The sequence below is a fragment of the Ambystoma mexicanum genome, chromosome 3q (genome assembly GCF_040938575.1).
Source record: "Ambystoma mexicanum isolate Mex_15411 chromosome 3q, UKY_AmexF1_1, whole genome shotgun sequence".
Taxonomy (NCBI): Eukaryota; Metazoa; Chordata; class Amphibia; order Caudata; family Ambystomatidae; genus Ambystoma; species Ambystoma mexicanum.
Window position 1 is genome coordinate 624,200,966 of NC_090926.1, and position 20,687 is coordinate 624,221,652.

The 20,687-nt window shown below is 46.9% G+C and overlaps 1 protein-coding gene across 2 annotated transcripts in view; it reads left to right on the top strand.

The window, feature by feature from the left end:
- The window catches only part of DNAH9 (dynein axonemal heavy chain 9), a 1,527,051-nt gene that overhangs the window by 1,215,774 nt on the left and 290,590 nt on the right, over nt 1-20,687 (top strand). For both annotated transcript variants that reach the window (XM_069654516.1, XM_069654515.1), the window contains exon 58: nt 15,148-15,318. In XM_069654516.1, coding sequence (XP_069510617.1) covers nt 15,148-15,318 — 171 coding nt within the window. The remainder of the gene's footprint in view (nt 1-15,147; nt 15,319-20,687) is intronic.

Genomic DNA, 20,687 nt, shown 5'->3' on the forward strand with positions numbered 1-20,687 from the left:
TCTCTCTACCACACTTTCTCTACCAGTCAATTTAACACACTCCCTGCTTCTCCCTAACACACTCCCTTCCTTCCTTTCCACGCTATTTTTCTTACCACATTCTTTCTTCTAAAACATTCACTCCATCTCTTCTCTCTTGACCACAACCCATCTCTCGCCTCTCCCTCACTCTACCACACATGCTGCCTCTCCTGCCACACATTTCTTTCTCTACCACGCTCCCTCATTCTACAACACTCCCTCTTCGATCACCAAACTCCATTCTTCTCTACCACACTCCTTCTCCACCACAATGCCTCCCTCTCACAACCACACCCCTCTCTTTTCCAATGCCTCGTCACTATCACACTCCCCATCTTTACCCGTCTCTCTACCAAACATCCTCTCTCTCTGACACATGCCCTTCTTTTTCACCATCTCTCCACCACACCTCCTCACTATACTACTCTCACTCGCTAACACTCTCTCTCCACCACACTCCCCTCTTTCTACTGCACTCCTTTCCTCTATCTGCCATACCCCCTTTCTTCATACCACACTCCAACTTTCTCTCTACCACACTACCTGCTCCCCCCCACTCTCCCTGCCCTTACTCTACCACACTCCTTTACTCTCGAACACACTCCTTGTCTCTGCCATACTCCCTCCTTCTCCCATTTGCTTCCCTTCACACATTCTCCCTCTTGCTACAACAGCCTCTATCTACCCACACTCACTCTCCCTCTATCTCTGCCACACCCCATCACACTCTCAACAAGCACCCTCTACCACACTCACTACTAGTCTCTCCAACACATGCCTTTCTTCTCTCTGTCACATACCCTTCCCCCTCTCTAGCTCTTTCTATCTTCCACACTCCCTCCCTTTCTCTACCACACTGCCCCATAACACCCCCCCTCTCTCTTCTCAGCCACAATCCTTACTCTACTGCACTCCCGGTCTCTGCCATGCTTTTTATTTCTCACCCTCTCTACCTCTCACCCTCTCTACCTCTCTCTCTCTCTCTCTCTCTCTCTCTCTCTCTCTCTCTTTCTCTCTCTCTCTCTCTCTCTCTCTCTCTCTCCCCCTTGCCCTCTCTCTCTCTACCTCTTCCAAACTCCCTCTTGCTTTACCACCTTCCGTCTCACCCTGTGTCCACAATACTTCCTCTCTCTGTACTGCTCTCCCTCTACCACTCCCTGTCTCTCTCATCACCCTTGTCTCTATGTACCAAACACACACTCCCTCTCTCTATACCCTGTCACACTCCCACACTCTGTTCTACTCTCTTCCCACACTCCCTTTCTTCTCTATACCAAACTCTCTCTCTACACCCATATATCCACACACCTTGTCTTTCTCTACCACGCTTCATCTCTCTCCATAACATTCCCTCGCTCTAGCACACACCCTCTCTTCTTCTCGCTTTACCACACTCCCTCTATCAGCCACACTGACTTTCGCTCTTCATCACATGCTCATTTTGGCTTTACTGCTGCCCTCTCTCTTCCACTTTTTCTCTTTTCTTGCACTCTGTCCACCACACTCCCTCTACCTGTACTGCTTTCTCTATAGACCACACTCTCTCTCCAACAGACTTCCCCTCTCCCTACACCACACTCTCCCTCTTTTTACCACACTCCCTCTAACTCTCTCTCTGCCACACTCCCTTTTTCTTTCTGCCACACTCCTCACCACACTTCCTGTATTACTCTACCACACCCTTTCTCTTCCACACTCCCTCTTACAACAACCCTTCCTCTCTCCCTCGCTCTACCACAATTCTTCATTTACCGCAATACTCCCACTCTCTCTCCACCACACTTTCTTCATCACTATACTCCCTCTCTTGCTCTCCTTCTACCACATTCTGCATCACTCTACCATAACCCCCTCTGTCTTATTACACTCACTATATGCCGCTTCCTCCCCACCAGACCGTCTTCACTCATTCCACACACACTCTCTGTACCACACTGCCATACCAGTTTCTCTACCACACTCCCTTTCCTGCATCTACCATAATCAATCCCTACCTCTACCTCTCTTTCTCACCACATCACTCCCGCTCAAAACTCTCACTCACACACTCCCAAACTCTCTACCTGACCCTGTCTTGCTTTGCTACACTCGCCCCACCATAATCCCACTTTATTACCCTCGCTCGCCCACATTACCTCTCTCTACTATGCTCCCTTTCTCCACAATGACCTACAATACTCTCTCACTCTCCAAACTCTCACTACCACATCCCCTGCCTGTACCAGTCTATTTGCAAGTGCACTCTCTCTCCTCAAACTCCCTGTATTTCACTACCACACGTCCTCTCTCTTCCACACACCCTCTGTCTCTATAACTCTTTCCCTCCCTCTCCCCCTCTCTCGCTATACCACACCCTCTCCCCACCTTGCTCCCTTTTTCTGACCAACACACTCCTCTCTATCTGCCACAACACTGCTATCTCTCCGCCACACTCCCTCTCTTCCGACTGCACTCCTTCTCTCCCTACTGCACACCCGTTCTACCTGTCTTCCTGCCAAATGCTCTCCCTGGCTACCACACTTTCACCCACTCTCTCTATCACGATCACGTCCTCTCTCTAGCATAGTCCCACTCTACCACACTCACTCTTTCTACCAAATGATGTCCCTCACGCTACCAAACACACTCCCTACCTCTGCCATGCTCCCTCTTTCTTCCACACTCTCGCCCTCTCTTGTACATGTTCCCACTCTATGCTCCCTCTTTCTGGCACTCCCTCTTTCATGCCTTCTTGCTACCACATTCCTTCTCTAAGCGTGCTACCTCCATATCTCCATTTATGCCTCTGCACACGTGTACTCTCCCACTGTCTCTCCCCTCTGTCTTTCAATCTACTCCTTCCTCTCTTCACCACACTTCTTCCTCTTCACCACACTTCTTCCTCTTCACCACACTTCTTCCTCTTCACCACACATCTTCCTCTTCACCACCCTCCTTCCTCTCTTCACCACCCTCCTTGCTCTCTTCACCACCCTCCTTGCTCTCTTCACCACCCTCCTTGCTCTCTTCACCACCCTCCTTGCTCTCTTCACCACCCTCCTTGCTCTCTTCACCACCCTCCTTGCTCTCTTCACCACCCTCCTTCCTCTCTTCACCACCCTCCTTCTTCACCACCCTCCTTCCTCTCTTCACCACCCTCCTTCTTCTCTTCACCACACCCCTTCCTCTCTTCACCACACCCCTTCCTCTCTTTACCACACCCCTTCCTCTCTTTACCACACCCCTTCCTCTCTTTACCACACCCCTTCCTCTCTTTACCACACCCCTTCCTCTCTTTACCACACCCCTTCCTCTCTTCAACATACCCTTCCTCTCTTCAACATACCCCTTCCTCTCTTCAACACACCCCTTCCTCTCTTCAACACACCCCTTCCACTCTTCGCCACACCCCTTCCACTCTTCGCCACACCCCTTCCACTCTTCGCCACACCCCTTCCTCTCTTCGCCACACCCCTTCCTCTCTTCGCCACACCCCTTCCTCTCTTCGCCACACCCCTTCCTCCTTCCTCTCTTCGCCACACTCCTTCCTCTCTTCGCCACACTCCTTCCTCTCTTCGCCACACTCCTTCCTCTCTTCGCCACACTCCTTCCTCTCTTCGCCACACTCCTTCCTCTCTTCGCCACACTCCTTCCTCTCTTCGCCACACTCCTTCCTCTCTTCGCCACACTCCTTCCTCTCTTCGCCACACTCCTTCCTCTCTTCGCCACACTCCTTCCTCTCTTCGCCACACTCCTTCCTCTCTTCGTCACACTCCTTCCTCTCTTTGCCACACTCCTTCCTCTCTTTGCCACACTCCTTCCTCTCTTTGCCACACTCCTTCCTCTCTTCGCCACACTCCTTCCTCTCTTCGCCACACTCCTTCCTCTCTTCGCCACACCCCCTTCCTCTCTTTACCACACCCTCTTCCTCTCTTTACCACACCCCCTTCCTCTCTTTACCACACCCCCTTCCTCTCTTTACCACACCCCCTTCCTCTTTACCACACCCCCTTCCTCTCTTTACCACACCCCCTTCCTCTCTTTACCACACCCCCTTCCTCTCTTCACCACACTCCTTCCTCTCGCCATACCTTCTCTACTCCCCTACCTCTGTCTCTTCCAGAACCACTCTCTGCACTACAGTCTCTCGATCTCAGCACCACCCACACCCTTCTACTCTCTTCCTATACCAACGTTTCTCTTACCCCGCTGTCCCTCTATTTCCTGCACCATCCTTACCTCTCATTCGCCCTTATAAGCAGGGTGTCACTTGCCCTGACCTTATTCACACCCTCCCAGTAATCCACTCTCACTGCAACACCTTTGCTCTTTTTGCATACCCTCTTAACTTCTCTCTCCCTCTGGCGACCTCTCTTCCTTTCCTCCTTGCGCCCTGGCTCTTCCTCCCTCACATCCTACCTAACACAGAGACGCAGCTCTTTTATGTCCTTGCTCTCGCTCGCACCCTAGACTCTCACTCGAACTCTGTCACCCCAGCTCACTCTTTTACGTTCCCTGACGCATGTTCAATTTTAGCAGCCTCGCCGACCTTGCTTCCTGGAATTAGTAGCGTTTGTTTCAGGACGAGGGAAAACAAAGCCACACTCCTGATTTGTGTTTGTTTTGCTTAACCTGCTTTGCCCTTCAGTCTTGAACGTACAGTTGCCAAACAGAGAGTACACATGTAGGCAGACATTAAAAACATGCTTTGGCAAATCGAAAAGACATAACACAAATAGCCTCCAGTGAACGGGGCTGTAAAAGCTATTTTTACTTTGTCTACTGCTGATAATTATGTGCCTTCTAACACTAACTTGAAGATGTATTTGGAACTTTTAAAGTAATCACTGGTTTTAATGTGTTAAAGCAATACACATATGCTGTCGAGCCACTTTGCCAAGTACTCTTGAGGGTCTCCCTTCCAGCCCACTTAAAAAAAGAAAAATACTTAAATTGCCATTTTAATAAAGAAAACAATTAAAAGTGTTGAGGCAAATAATTCAATTGTGGCTTTAACATTGCGCAATTTGGATTGACACAGGTGGAATGGCCCTCGCAGAGAGGCAAGTCCATCTCATTTAGAGGCTGTGTCGTGTTCGTGTGTGTTGGCAAAGTGACCGGTTACGGCCCTTTCAGGGTTACTCAGGGCTATTGCTGTTGCATCTGTCTTTTATGCCATCCTTCCTCGAGTCGCCGCTCATGAAGTTGTGCCCCTTTTAATACCTTTGTCATTGTTGTGTTTTTAGATTTAAATAACAAAAACGTGCATCGTTACGGGGCCAGAGAAATGAGAACTACTGGAGTTCTGGATAGATATTTGCTTGGAAGGATTTAAAAACCAACCGCTCTTGGCCGGGAGAAGCCCTGCACGCTGTCATACAGTTGAGGACAGGTCTACTTCCTCCCACTGAACAATGCGGTCAAATGCTGGAGACTGGGACTAACTTGCTGTCACTCCAGGCTCTTCATATGACTAAAAATGGTCCTGTCCACTTTTCAGATGAATAGGGTATAAGCAGTAACACATGCAGGCGACAGCGGTCAACGACGTGCCAGGGGGGTGTCTTCTTGCGCATGAAGATTTTCTTTTGGACCATTTCCTTTTGGCGCTGGCGAAGCTGCTGCTTACAGGGACGTCATTTAGGGGTCGCCAGAGGTCGCAACTGCGACCTCTGAGGTCTCCCTTGCTACCCCTATGGTCTCCCTTTCTACCCCTAAAAAAAAATGAAAAAAAGTGTCCTTTTTTTTATTTTATTTTTTTGTAATGCAAGTTCCAGGGCTGTGGACAGCAGCACCACGTGGCTCTTCTGGAGTGGCTGGCTTTCTTGTTCAGGCCTCTAAAAAAAGAAGAAAAAAAAGAACAGGGGTGCCACAAGTCTAACACTTTCAGCACTGACCATAAATAAGACAGAATAGGAAAACCAAATAATGTGTCTTTCTGGAATTCTATAGAATAATTGCTAGACTCATTAAAGGTTCATTTCAGGCACACTTCAGGGGGTGAGACACTGATTAGTCTGTTCTTAAACACCTCAACTCAGCCTTTCATCCTTCTGAGGTCGATATGAGTACCAACACAGGTTGGGTGATTTTGGGTGTATATTGTTTCTATATAAAGCGCTTAAGCCTAAGTGCTATATAATAACACATCATTATCATTTGGTCATGGACGTCTGCTTGCATTCACAGTAATTTGGTAATATGGGTCTATACACACTGATCCTAACGGTACATATGGCAATCCATTCTTGTATGAAATGTGCATAACATTATAGTGATATCGTAAACATATTTTTCGTAGCGTACTTAGGAACAATGCTATGTGATGCCACTTCCTGTTTTGTGAAAGGTTGAGTTCTATTGCTTCCCGCGATATCACTTCAGGGTGGGGTCAAATGACATCCCCTCCTGTGATGTCATCAGAGGTCACAGGTCGTGTGATGTCGCTTCCGCTACCCCTGGCATTTTGGTGAAATGACATCCCTGGCTGCTTAATGTACGGGTTTCTTTTGTTAGTGCTCGCATAAAAGCTTGAGATGGGAACAGTTTTCCACATGACGTGGGCCGCCCTGGTTGTCAGACTGGTTCAGGCTAGGTTTGTAATTGAATTTCTGACATGGCCAGTGCGCGCTTCCCGCTGAGCGGAGAGCTCCATCGAGCGGTGGCCGCAGCACTGGCTGCGCGCAGTGATACATGACCGCGCGCCCTGATCTTAATGCTGCCCTTTTACAGATCAGTGCCTCGTAATCTGATCACTGCGCCATCCAGGCGTTGCATGCACATAATGTCCCCAGTGAGCAGAGTCTCTTTTTGTTGTTTTATTGCTTATCATTTTCAAAATGTTCAACAATCATGTGGCAAAGCCGTTTTTAAGCTGTGTCTCAACGACCAGGCTGAGCGTTATCCATTAGCTACGCCTTGATCAAGTAGCACATCTACAGCACAATCGTGCTGGGAAAGCGCATCGGCCGAAATGTTGCTCATTGACCAATGTTTGATGGGTGAGTGATCTTCCCAGATGCAACGCCACCTGTACATAATTGTGCCGCATGATTACTGTAATGTGCTCTGTTCTGTCCCCATGCCATGTTCACACCCTCCCTTCATCCCCACCTGCTTTATGTGTCCCCTCTTCCCTGTGTGCTCATTGCTAAAACACCTAGTGAATGGGAATGCTGCCATGCCAGCAACTCTTTTTGTGAAAGAAGCACGATTTTCCTGTCTCTTGCTCTCAAATAAATATGAACAATTTGTACCCTGAGAGGGTCAATGAGCTTGTAAAAAGCAAGCTCATTGGTCTTTGCCCAGGCCTTGCCTGCCCGTATAGGCTCTTCACGCCTTCCATGGCAGGCTTTTTTTTGTTGTTGACTTTTATTTACATTTGTTTTAATTGGAATTGGCGCATTGGAAAGAGAGAAGGGCCTTCTTCAAGTCGAGAAACGGTCGGACTGCCGTTTCTCGACTTGAGAAAAATTGCTATTTATTTATTTATTACATTGTATAGCGCACCTAAACCTGGGGCATCAGTACAACCTGCCAGGGTACTAATGGTAATATGCTCTCGTAGGCGGGGCATTACCGGTCGCATAATGCCCCTCTGGCTCCATTAAAGCTCTTGCTTCGCTCAGCCTTCTAATTATGGCCCCAGGGGCATTACCGACCGGTAAGGCCCCCACCCCCCTCGGGTCATATTGCCTAATTAATATATGTGAAGTGCTTCCTGTTGAAGGCTTCCTTACAACAGGCTTAATCAACATCGAGGGAACTCCATCAATGGCCATCCCATTATTGGAGTTAGGTTGTGAGCATCTGCATAGTGGGACATGTATCATGAACACATGATACTAGTATACCCTCTGCGATAGGCCATGCTTCCTAATCGATAGATTGCTTGGAAGCCAAAGCTTATCTAATTAGGAGATAGGCAAAAGCAGAACCCAGTATTGAGAGCTTGTTCATAAAGCTAAAACGGCCATTACAGGGGGTCAGGAGGTCCTCTTCAATGCTGTTCTGAAGTCTCATACAAGGTGGCACTGAGAATGGGTGTTTTCCATCACTGAGAATGGATCTAAAGAGAGCATTCTCTTAAAGGCATAGTCTGCACAGACTATGCTTGAGTGAACGCACCGAAAATGATATTTGCGTGGGAAACGCGTGACATTTGTTGGGCACTCTTTTCCACTGGGCAGACCTTTACATCACTATCAAAAAGGCAGGAACTGGTCAGGGGAAATCAACAGCACCCTGCTCTGTTGATTCTTGACCAATATGTTAATGGGCTATGTGACTTGCCAGCTCTAGTGCTAGATATGCTCTCAGTCCCTGCATGGTTCACTGAAGAAACCAGGGCAATGCTCTGTAAAGTATTGCCATCTGGCAATACTCTAGTAGTCCAGGATTGTATACTTGTATTAATAAAATGATGGTGAAACTGTATCTCAGAAAGGGTGGCTTGCTAAACAGACTTCCCTTTTGTTAAACCATTCCAAAAGCATGTTAAACACCCGTGCTCTGCAGCATGAGTCGCCTGAACCTGAACCACAGCACTGCAGTGTCAGAGAGCAGGTTCATGGATACCGGATACCCTGTATGAGTGCTACAGTTTACTGCAAAGTCACAACAGAGAAGGGCTGCATTTAAATCTTCAGCTCTGATCCAAAACCATAATAATTATGATAAACTATCACCTGCTAGTAGGGTAATCTTGAAGTATAAGCCATCCCTAGGTTTTGATAAAGTGGCTGCTAGTTCAGAAAATTATTAAAGCCACATCTGATTCTTTTTAACATGCACATGTCAATGCTATGAGCCCAGGCCAACCAGGAAAGGGTTGGGTGTTTTCTAATCAGACTGCCTGTCTCTTCTGAAGCAGAGCAATGAGCATGACGACTGTGCCTTTCTTTGATCCTATGTGAGGTCTGGTACACACACCTCTCCGTAGCAGGGCAGCACCCAGAATTAGCCCCCTGGGAAACGAGTTTTAAGGCCACACCCTAAACAAAGGAGCCAGCCTAACAACGGGGTGTTCCATACCAAAGGGCATTTGAAGTGCAGGCCTAAGAAAGGGGGCAAGGTGAGATAGTTGGACAAGATTCCAGCATCTTGGAGCTCTGTGAGCTTCTATTTCTTACCTGTCTCTTACACTTCTCGCACAGCAAAGTACGTTGGCTAGATGCAAACATCACGTGTTACCTTAACAGGGATTGGACTCCTTAAAACAGGCTTGCTTTTACCTAATCCTGTGCAGCCTTTTGCCTTTCTAATGAAGGGATCTCCCACTCCTTCCTTGATTCATTTTGGCCCTTCAAGAAGAATTAACTTGGACCTCTTTTGGGAGAGCAGTCCTGTCCAGAGTGCTCTGGTAGTGAGATGAAGATTGAGCGATCCAAGGCAGGGAAAACTCTGCTCCCTACCAATCTCCAGTGGCCATTAGGGATGAACCATGGTACAGTTTATTGCATGTGATGTGTTTCATTAAAATTAATAAATATATATACATATATATCTCCTTGATTGAACATTCCTTTATTTTGGACTGTTGTACTAATGCGGTGTGGTTTGCTCCTGTTATAACATTCACACCCCTCTTAAGAGTATAGCCTGCTTTCGGTCGACGTTGCCTCAAAAGGCAAAAGAGGTATATCTCTTGATTGTGCCTGTTTCACCTTTATGGTTGTAATCACTGTTTGTTTGTAGAATTGTGAGGGCTGAGTAGGCCGTTCAGCCGATACTCATCCTTGTACTCCTGCAGGGCAGAAGCCATTTCATCCCATGTGCCTTTTCCAAGGGCCAGATCATTGGATGACTATGGGCTCCCAGACTTTCAGCTCATCTCTCAGGCATGAGAGCAGAACACAGAAAAGGGTAGTGCAGCTTCATAGGTGAAGGATCAGGGCAATATACATTTCTGAAAATGGCTGCCTCTGCAATGCTCGCTATCAGGCACTGCTCTTTTAAGATGAAAGAAATAAAGCACATTAAGAATCAGTTTTCCAAGTTGGCCAGCAGCCAAATGGAGGACATGACTCTCCCAGGCTCTGTGGAGGATGCCTGTAATTCAAATATATATATATATATATTATACTGCACGATCCTCCAGATTGGTAATAAACTTTGGTACATCTGGCATGGTAACCCCTACTTATCCTTGGGGCGGTGAAAAATATCCACTGTTGTGACTGCACAGGGTCCTGAGGTGCTAAAAGTCATCGGACTGGTTGCGCGACCACTATCTCAGATCCGAGTGTGGCAGAGCCTGAAACGCCTGTGGCATATGGAATGGTGGTGGTTTGGGGGAGGGTGCCGTGATGCATTGCTCACCCATAACCCTCCCTGAGAAGGAGTTGCTTGTTCTCCGTGCGATGACCCAACGGTGTGGCCTCTGTCCCGCATACTACCTTTGCCTGGAACCGACATAGCAAGAAGCTGGTAGCTGGACCCCGATATGCCAGGTGAGGAGAGGCTGCCTCCGATGCAGCAGGGCTGCTCCCTGATGGTTGGAGGTGTGGGGGGGGGAGCAACACCTGTGTCGTTGAGAGGTGCGATAGTCTATGTGGGAAGCAGTAGAGCATGGAGCATGACCTCTTACTGCCGTAAACCTGCCGAGAGGAAACAAGGGGACTGGGACTGTTCGGGCTCCCCCAGAAGGCTGGCATTAACAGAAGGATGCGGGCACTTGACAGTGTTACACCCACCAATCCTGGGAAGCGATCGATAGAATGATCCCTAAGCCCACATGCAGAATCCTTTCAAAGATACAATAATGAAACATAAACAGCACACAGAGTGGTGAAGAGCACACACAGACCCAGAGAGGATCTGGGAGATCTTAAGGTGGACAATCTGTGTGCTCACGTTGACCCCTATTGACCCCTATGTAATAATGAAAGGAGCTGCAAGCACGGCAGAGAGGTGAGGAACACTGACAACACTGAGGACACGAGCAGAGCCGAGAATACCTGGACACGCGGTCTGCATAGGAAATTTACTAAACACCACTTACGCAAGAAATCCACTCAGCCTGCTACTGCTATGAACTAAAATCCTCTCTACAGAGCAGATACAGGCTGAATCAATTTAAGCAGACACGCAACAATTGCACTAAGAGAGCAGAAACTAACTTAATAATAATGACCATGGCTTAAGTAATTCCCTCTGACCAGGGCCCTTGCTGCTGTGAGAATATGACCTACAGTATGTGATTAAAAATCTGGCTGAACTGCTGCATTGTCGTACTACACTGTATCCACACTGATAGCACGTACATCCACCTGATCTGCAAACTCTGAACGCCGGCTCTGCATTGAGGTCGAGGCAAGCTAAAATAAGCAACCATTGTGTGCATTCTGTATTTTCAATCAACCTTTTTTTTTTTTTTTTTTTTTTAACTTCTTTTTATTGGTTTTACAACATAAAAGGAATGGGAGAGAACAAACAAAACAGAAACAAAAGTCCCCCTCCCATTTTCCTTTCCCCCTTCCTCCCCCCCTCCCTCTCCCCAAAGGCTGCCGCAGTATGTTCGTGGTCCGTTGCCGCCTCGGGGCCGGCGCCGGCCGTTGTCAAGTTCGTAGCGGAGGGGCCAGTCTCCCGGTGGCCTCCCTCCTTTCCCTGGGAATTTCCCTTGGTCTTGTCTTTGCATGTGTTTGCTGGTCTTTCCCAGTTGGAGTTGCACTGTTCAGAGTCCGCGCTGGTCACGACCTCGTCTCTTTCTTCCCGTTAGTTCTCTTCTTTTGAATTATGTAGTGCCTCCCGACGTGGGCGGTTCAATTTCATCGTTTCCTGAGTCACCTGGATCGCTAGTATTTTCAATCAACCTTTATTAAAAACTCGAGGACGAGGTGGAGTAACAAAGAGCAGGCCTACCCACACACAGCGATTACAATGAGCAAGATCGAAAATTGTACTTGCTTTTCATTGGTGCGTAGGCAAATTGGAAAACCAAACTAGGGATTAGACTTGCAGGCAGCAACACCCTCTCCAAAGTCTTCCTTAATCTGCTCTATGAGGGCCTGGGGATGGCGAGCATAACCCCGAGGACCTCCCCTGGAGAGTACGTTACTTCAGGCTGTGATAATCCACTAGAGTTGCATTGAGGACCTCGCGGGTACGCTGAGAGCAATTCTCAACTGCTCTAGTTAAGAAATGCATCTTTAGATCTGCATTGAAGTGGTCTGTGGAGTTGTAGCTCTGTACACGTCTGTGTGGAATGTCTGGGGCGTTCCATAGTCTAGAGAAAATGATCTGTGATCCAGTGCGAGCAAGTGTGTGCCCAGAAATTGCTGTGACATGATTGCCCCACCAATGTGATGTTAGATCAGAGCAATCACCAGGCGAGGGGGCATTTGCCTCAAATCAGCACGTTGCTATTAATACCAGCCTCACCAAGTCCACTGTTTGCATAGGTTATTCAATGGTGATTTCTTAGGCCCCACACATGACTTGTCAGAGGCTGCATAATAGAAAGAAAGGAGGAGGTAGTCATAGACAATATAATGCCCTGGGTAGCTTTACCAGCTAGACAGTTAAATTCAAAACCAGTTCCTCCTCCTTATGCCAAGAACACTTAGCGTTGTACAGATCCTTCCAGACTTGGAAAGATCATCCTGCAACCTCTGTATCATCCTGCAGGGCCAACTCTTCCCAGCCGAATTACATTCCTTTGCATCACAAGCGTCCTTATAGAGGATTAATAAAATCAAATCGATGTTCCGATATGTAACATCCCCCAGAGTTGCAGGTGCGCAAACACCTGCAGCCCTTAACCAGCAGCAGAACCCTGGCACAAAGAAGTGGGTGTAACTATGCAGATATACCCGTGGGCAATCTTCACAAGGCATAAGGTCCTCACCTAAAAACACCACCATTTAGTAAGTAGTGAGACAGAAACAGATGGCGCCCAAAGATGTATAATAACTAAGGTGTTTGTTTATCAGGGAGTCGTCATTATGATGTACTTGGCCTGCTTGTTGTGTAATTGTGCTTGAGGGGTGGAATTTGTTTAAAGCCCTTATGACCATGTTCTCCCTACCCCTACACTGCACCCCTTTTTATTGAGGGTTTCTAGACCATAAGCAAGCTGCCCGGTGCTAGATTGCCGGTGCAAAGGCCTCATGACAGTAAAACTAACATTGTTCAAAATAGGATAATATCGTTCTTTCCTTGCTTCATTGTGAAGCAATACATCTCTTCCACTGGTCATATTATGAAGAATGCCAATGCCCTGTCAGTGCGCTGTGTGATACAAAATGTAAATAACTGAAATATACAGCTTCAGAAATACGTCTTGGAGAATGTCATTTGGCATAGACTGGATCTGGAGGGATTGGGGCAAAATTCGCTTTGAAACAAATTGGAAAGTACCCCCAAAGAATTGCAGTGAAATAAATGACAACAATAAATAGATCCATCACAAAAAAGAAATCTAGTCTATTAACAAATATCCAATTCTTTGAAATGCCAATTAAATATGCCTCTACTAACTGATTCAATACATAAGAGGTTTTTATAATAAAAAGAAGAGTTTGTGAATAAAAGCCCCTGGTGGTTCTCAAACGTAAATCTTTTGAAAACAGTGTTGTTGTGCGGGAGGGGGGCTATTTGATTTCGGACTTTTCTTCAATTTGTAATTTGCAGTATTTTGTTTTTACTAAACATTTGCCCAGCATTACTCCTAGCCATGATTTTAGTCATTCAGAGACGAGCATTTAGCAGAAACGACCATTGGTCACAGAAGGGCTACGCCATGTTTGCACTTCATCAGTGTGAGGCCATTGACATGATTTTTGTGACTGAACAATCTTCATTGTCGACCTCGCAATCTCAATGTTATGGGGAGTATAATGGAACGTTTATGAAAGCATGGGTCACAGGTGTGTGCTAGTCTACCACAGAGTTTTGGTACTATTTGTTCATCTTGCTCAGTCAGTGCAACCTGAGTTTGGCGGCAGTATAAGTCAAACCTACACAAGGCTTTGAAGTAGGAGTAGAGAGAGCCATTATATGTGATTACAAAGTAGAATATCACCAGCAGCATAGCTTACCCTTACAAAGGGCTAAACTGGGAACTGTGGGAAATGCTGTGACTCTTGTTATTTTTTAGGTGTTGTACTGACATTGGGCGGTAACCCCGGCGGTATTACGGCTGGGGCTATTAGCGTTACAGCCAAACCCCCCAGTGCTGTTAGCGTCGGATCACGGGTTTGGCGGAATGGTAAGTTGCCATTCCCCATTGGGCCCAATGGGGAATGTTCAGTGCTATTACTGCTGGCGGTATTACTGCCGAAATTCAGCAGAATTGCAACAGATTTGTCCCCAGCTCAGAGCTGGGGGTAAATCCCCCAAGCCCATGATTTGGTGGACCCTTAAATGTGGCGGTAATAGCGTTACCGCCGGATTTAAAGGTTGCCGTCAAACTCGTGATGAGGCAGACTGTGTAAAAGGGATTAAAATGATCCGCCAGATTTCAGACTTAGCAAGGACACCCACTTTAGGCAGGTCCCCGGGTAAACAAGACTGATAAAAATGCCCACAATGCAACAACAAACGGAAGCTTTGCCTCATTGCTACATTTCACATGATTCTTGAGGGATTTGCAAACAGGCTTCATCTGCCATGCCACGGATAGGACAAATAGGGCGTCAATGTGTGCCGGTGAATATATGTGGAAGAGAAAATCTAAGTTTCTGCCACTGATTCTGACCTAGGAATAGGGAAAAAGAAATTAGAGGTGAAACATTCCTCCTGCAAATATTGGTCAGAACTCGGGTTGCTAGCCGGCGCATAAAGTGGTACCCAATACTAGCCATTGTCATGGGAAAAATTCTGAAAGTTCAGATGTTATTACCTTTCAGCAACGCCGCCCACCCCAAATACTATCACTACCATCAGCATGGATTTGTGGTGTGCTCTCTCTCTTTGTATTTATTGTCTTAAATGCCCTGAAGTTCCTGTAAGGTAGCAGTTTGTCGTTCTAAGGAATAAAGAAGATGCAGAGCTCCCCAACTATTACCAGTTTCATTGTTGGAATCAGCACTTGCATATTTAGGCAGGATGTACTCTTGCAGTCTCACTTTGTTTGAATAGGAAGTCTTCTCAGTGCTGGTGCATGGTGAGAAGATTCTACATCCCCTCTTCTTTCTTTTTTTTCAGGCCTTCAGCGTGGTATTCCAGCAGGCAGTCCAGCGATCCCCTCCTGACGAAGTCCTGAAACAGCGGGTTACAAACCTCATTGACAGCATCACATTCTCCGTCTTCCAGTACACCACAAGAGGCCTGTTTGAATGTGATAAATTGACCTACACGTCTCAGCTTGCCTTCCAGGTACATATGCGTAAATACCCACCTGGGACGGAATTAAATGTACCTTTGCATTGAGAATATAGATGTGCTTGAAGAACATGTCCGGCAACAAACTAATCTAACCGAAACATCGATCAATGTTTGGATAATTCCTTTAGTACCTTCACCACAAATGGTTCCTGCTTCCATGCATGATCACTCTTCAGTGAATTATTGTTCCTCTGTGAATGGAGGACTTGCATTGTATTTGTAAGGGTTGAAGGTTTATTTATTTATGTATTGCCTGTCCATGTATTTAGTCCCGTCATCTGGAAAATAATGCGATGGCCCCATTGAAGTTTCAGAGGGGGGGGGAGACAAATGTAGGGCATATGGCAGCCATTTCCCCATCCATGCCACAGTGTCTGTGCCCTCCACCCCTTCGGTGATGCAACACAACCTAATATTATTGTGCCGTTTTCTATTCAAGTTCATTGACTGCTGCCTTTAGCTCGAAAGGTGTGCCCTGGAGATGTTCCAAGCCTTTGACACTGTCTTTGAGAGTAGAAATCTGTCCTTCAGCATAGTTCAGGCAGCCCGTAAATGTGTTCATGTCTGAACAGATGGACTTCATTTCCTCCTGCATCTCTTTAATAAGTCCTTGAAGCCTCTTGCTGTATGTGAGGAAAAGGCAGTGGGTAGAAACATCCCCACTACAATATAGCCACTGCTCTAGGCTGACTGGGCAGTTCATATAATGGCCAGGATGAAGTCACACTCCTCTCTCTGTGACGGGCCTTGGTACCTGATCCTGTCCACTCAATGCCTCAAGTCATATACCACTTCACCGCTCCACCAGCCACTTTGCATTAGAGTAGCACCCCCTGCCAGCGGCAGTGGCATACTCCGTCCTAGGCTGTTGCGGTCCACCCTGCAGTTAGCTAGCACATGAGGTACTGCTACCGTTGTGGCTGCACACTGCAGGGCAGTACGGCATGGCTCGGGACCACCGTTGTTCTTCATGTGGTTCCTGGTGGTGTCCACTCTAACCGAGTGAATTACATTGGTAAGCAGACTCTTGGCTCTGCTACCGTATGGCTGACAGAGGTGAGGGGCTCTGGATTCTTGCCGAAAGGTTTACATCTTTTTGGGCTGCTAACCACGCCCCCTTTCTGGTTTATTTTAATGGATGTTGATGTTTCACAATGAGACACTGCCAGGCTTCTCCTTCGGTCAGATACAATAGTCTGGGTAGCACTAAAGACTCACCAAAACTGTCCTCTAACAGGAGGCAGCAGATGGATTTATTTATTAGTGGTGCTGGACAATACTGAACAAGCGTTTTAGTTGATAATGGCATGTATGGATGGATCCATGATCTGATTTGGTGAATGGCATCTGCTTGTTCTATTAGACCCATCTGCTTTGGAGAATCCCAATGCAGTTAGTAGGGTAGCACACAGGTTCTCTGTTTACAGCTTAATACTATAGTCAGTATGTTTCACAGAAGATGTATTGGGTGACAAGAGCAATGTCCTTCCTGATTATGAAATGTTGTTGACATCTCTGGTGGTGGTGGTGGTGGTGTGTCAAGAACAGGGATTGTTGCTTTTTCTTCCTGACTCTGTTCTTCACATAATTCAATTTTGGTTCCACCCACAGCATCAGTGACTATTTGCACAGCCTAACTGTGTCTCATTCTTCTGCGTTATCAGAGTTCTCCTGCCGCTGAAAGGCAGCCACTTTGACCTTGAAATGCAGGTCTAGAAACTAGGCCAGGATGTATATTGGCAGTGGCACATCCGCAGCGTTTTCTGGGATGAGTACTGGCTAAGGGTCGTTTGGTGATTGCCTGCCTGAGGGAGGGCTGCAGTTGCGGTCTTGTTTATTCATCCCACTCCTGCCCATGGTACCAAACCCTGTGGTACTGCACATATTTAGTATCCAAGTTCATTCCAGGCTTCGTCTTACTTTTACAAAGTGCAGGTGGTGAGATGTTTTAGAATCAAGCTGTGGCTGACGCCAATTCCACCGTTTTTTCTTGGTGGGCATACTGTGCACATATGACTGTTAAGGTTTTGTGATTAGGATGGTTTTGGTGGTGGTGTTGCTGGTCTTTACAGAGGTGGATGAGTAGCTTTGTCCCCTGTAATTGTGACATTGTCCCCATGCACAATATTGGTGCTTTTCAGAATCATGTGCTGCTGCTACCTGTACTCAAATTGGTCATAATATTTATCAAGCTCATCAAAGTCCTCGGCCTCACCGGATGTGTCTAGTTGAGTACAGTAACTACCCATATGCTGCTCCACTGCACAGTGTGTTCTGTCTCTTACTGTGTGTTTTTCCAGGCTCATCATTGGAGGAACAGTGCACATCTCCCCCTTCTGCCCCAGAGACCACAGACTTAACCTCTCCTCCTTTGATGATAATACCCGAGCATGCTCTACTGTCTCTTGTGCAGCAGGTGTGTGACATTCATGCATTCAATTTACAGCTCACAACTCTGGCTTCCCTGGTGGATGCTGCAGCTGTTGATGTAAAATAACTTCGAGCCGCATGCCTTCCCCTCCAAGTTTCTCATGTAGGTTCTCCAGGCAGTTTTTTTTCTTCCTGCACTGAGTTACATGCATTGACTATAATCTCCTCCATCCTGCAACATGCATTGACTATAATCTCCTCCATCCTGCAAACAATTATAAGACTTTTCTACACAACCAACAGTATTTGGTCTGGTCGCAAAAAGGTGAAGCACTTGGTTAAAGACACCTAATGCGCTTGTACCTGAAAAGAATATTAGAGGCCATATGAGGGCTGCAGTGGTAAAACAGTCAGTAATACCATTGCTTCCTCTTTCACTAGTGTGCTTGATTATGGATTTTGTAACCTATAGGTAAGAAAAAGCATGTGCATGATTTTGCTGCCACTCGAAATAGTGGAAATGGTGCGGGTGGTATTACAGCAAGAAGGTAATACCGCCACTCCCCGAAGAAGTGCTGTGAGCCTTCAGAACAGAGATTAACCAACCCCCATAATTCGGCTCTGAGTAACTATTACCACTTTAGGTAATGGTAATTCAGTTGGTAATTTCTAACCTGGATAATTCTACCAAACTCAGAATGTCACCCCATGACTTTTAAATCACAACTTTGCAAGCAATTCGAATTTGGTCTGGCCACAAGAAGATTGTGAACTGATTTACAGCCACTACATTTAATCCCCTACCTGCTGTTGCCTCATAACATTTTGCAATTATACGTTCTCCTCAATAGGACACGCAACGGCACATGGATGTATGTCATGCAAGGTAGTCCCTGGGATGCTCTCCTCGCTGATACTGAGCACACTCTGCCATTTAAAGTAATCCCCAAATGCCTCCAAAGGATAATAAGACTTTTCCACAAAAGCAACACATTTGGCCTGGCCAAAACATACACTCTCTGCTACAGGCAAAGAAGGCACTCTCATCTAAAAAGAATGCTAAGACCTTTTATTTGCATCTTTGCAAGGATCATGTATCTTGTCTGGCAACAAAAAGTTGGCATACTGATGTATAACCACTTAATGTAATATTCTGCATCCAAATAATGTTCAGTGCTCTTCTCCTTAGCCTGACAATCATGACATGCAGGACATGTATGGCCTATCCTGTTTCATTCTACGCCTTTCTTGGCTAAATCCCTTTTTGCGTTTGTACCCCTCTTTGATGAATTCCCCTTTCAGATTGTTTCGGCTGCCATGGTGTTCAGTTATGGGGCGGGGTTCGCCCTGAGCCAGTGGACGATTGGGCCAAGGCTGAAGGAGGAGGATCCTCTTTTCACTCTCCCTTGATCCCGTAACAGGGCTAGGGACAATCATAGTGATCCAGTGGAGAAATGTCCAGGTAGAGTCCATCCCCAACAACCCACCAATAAGCTAGTACTGGAAAGTCCCGGTAGCTTTGATCCTCCTGAACACCCAAGTAAGCATGTGCGTGGTAGTTATATTGAGCCCCTATGCAAACGTCCCTAGGAGGACGCAAAACCCCGGAAGAGAAAAAAACAAGCACTTAATTTTAGTCTGTTTCAATTTCATTAACACCCTGATTGGTTAGTTGGGTACTGATTCACTTCAACTGCCAGTATCAAACATGTCATTCCATAGCCAGAGGAGTCTTTGAGCTCTCCCGAGGCCCATGCTTGGTGCAATGTTGTAGGATGCTCTTCAGTATTTGGAGACCTGGGCTTGATAACTTGTAAAACATGATTTCACCCACATGTGAGATAAAATAACCAATTGTCACCTGGCACGGCATTCCTTTGCTGAGGAGAACATTTTGTAAATCCACTGTGAGCCAACCATTCTTATACATTTAGGTGGTTGTAGCTTACCAAGAGAATTTCCAGAGTATAACTCGCTCTCTGAGGGGGACCAGACACAGGAAGTCCCATGTCCATGGAGAGTCAGAAGAGGCCAACTGGAATCCAATATGGCAGACAGGCCAAACAAAGCATTGGTTCAGCTCCCTAGGCCCCAGGTTTGGCCAGGTGCACCTAGGAGGAGCATCCAACCCCTTCACTGCTCCAGTTACCAAACAAAGGTGCAGACACTCACTCAAAGCCGGCCCCGTAACAGTACTACAATATCCAGTGATCTCAGTCAGCCAGCAGGTGTTGAAGAAGCAGGAGGTTCAAGTTGGCCCGTGGCTGTGAATTGGACAGAGTTGAGGAAAGTGGAGGCTGGTTAGGTAGAGGAGATTGGGTTGGTGGCTGCAGCGGAAAGCACAAGGTGGTTGTGAGAACTAAAAGAGTGAAGGAGAATGTGAAACCAAGGTGACAGGAGGGTGTAATAACATCAGGAGGTGGTAAAGAAGAGGCTGGGGAGTTGATAACATCAGCCAGTGGAGGCAGTGGTGGTAACATTAGGAGGTGAATGGGGGATAGAAGAATCAGTGGACACACCATCAGAAGGTGCAGGTGTTATGGAGGATGGGATAACAGCAGCTGCAAGTGGAGGAAGTACAGAAGAGTTGGCAATGGTCGCATTAGGAGGTGAACGTGTTATAGAAGAGATGGAGGGGAATCAGCAAGTGGAGGAAGTAGATAACCTCGGGAGGTGAACGAGTTGCAGTAGAGTACATGGTAACACCAAGAGAAGAGGCGCTGGGAACATCAGAAGGTGGAGGTGTCACTGAGGAAAAGGAGTAGAGCAACCCTGTAGATAGTCATTTAAGGAAGGTTCTGGCACCTCAGTCATCCATGGAGAGGATCAGGCGGTGGGAGGAGTAAGGAAACATGTCTTTCAGAGAGGCAAGAGGGTCCCGGTTAAAGGGATACATCTGCATCTCGACCTGCCAGCTACTCCTACTGACAAGTCTGCATGTAAGACTATGGTCTAGAGTCCGTATTTTGGGTTAGGGACCCAGGAATGGC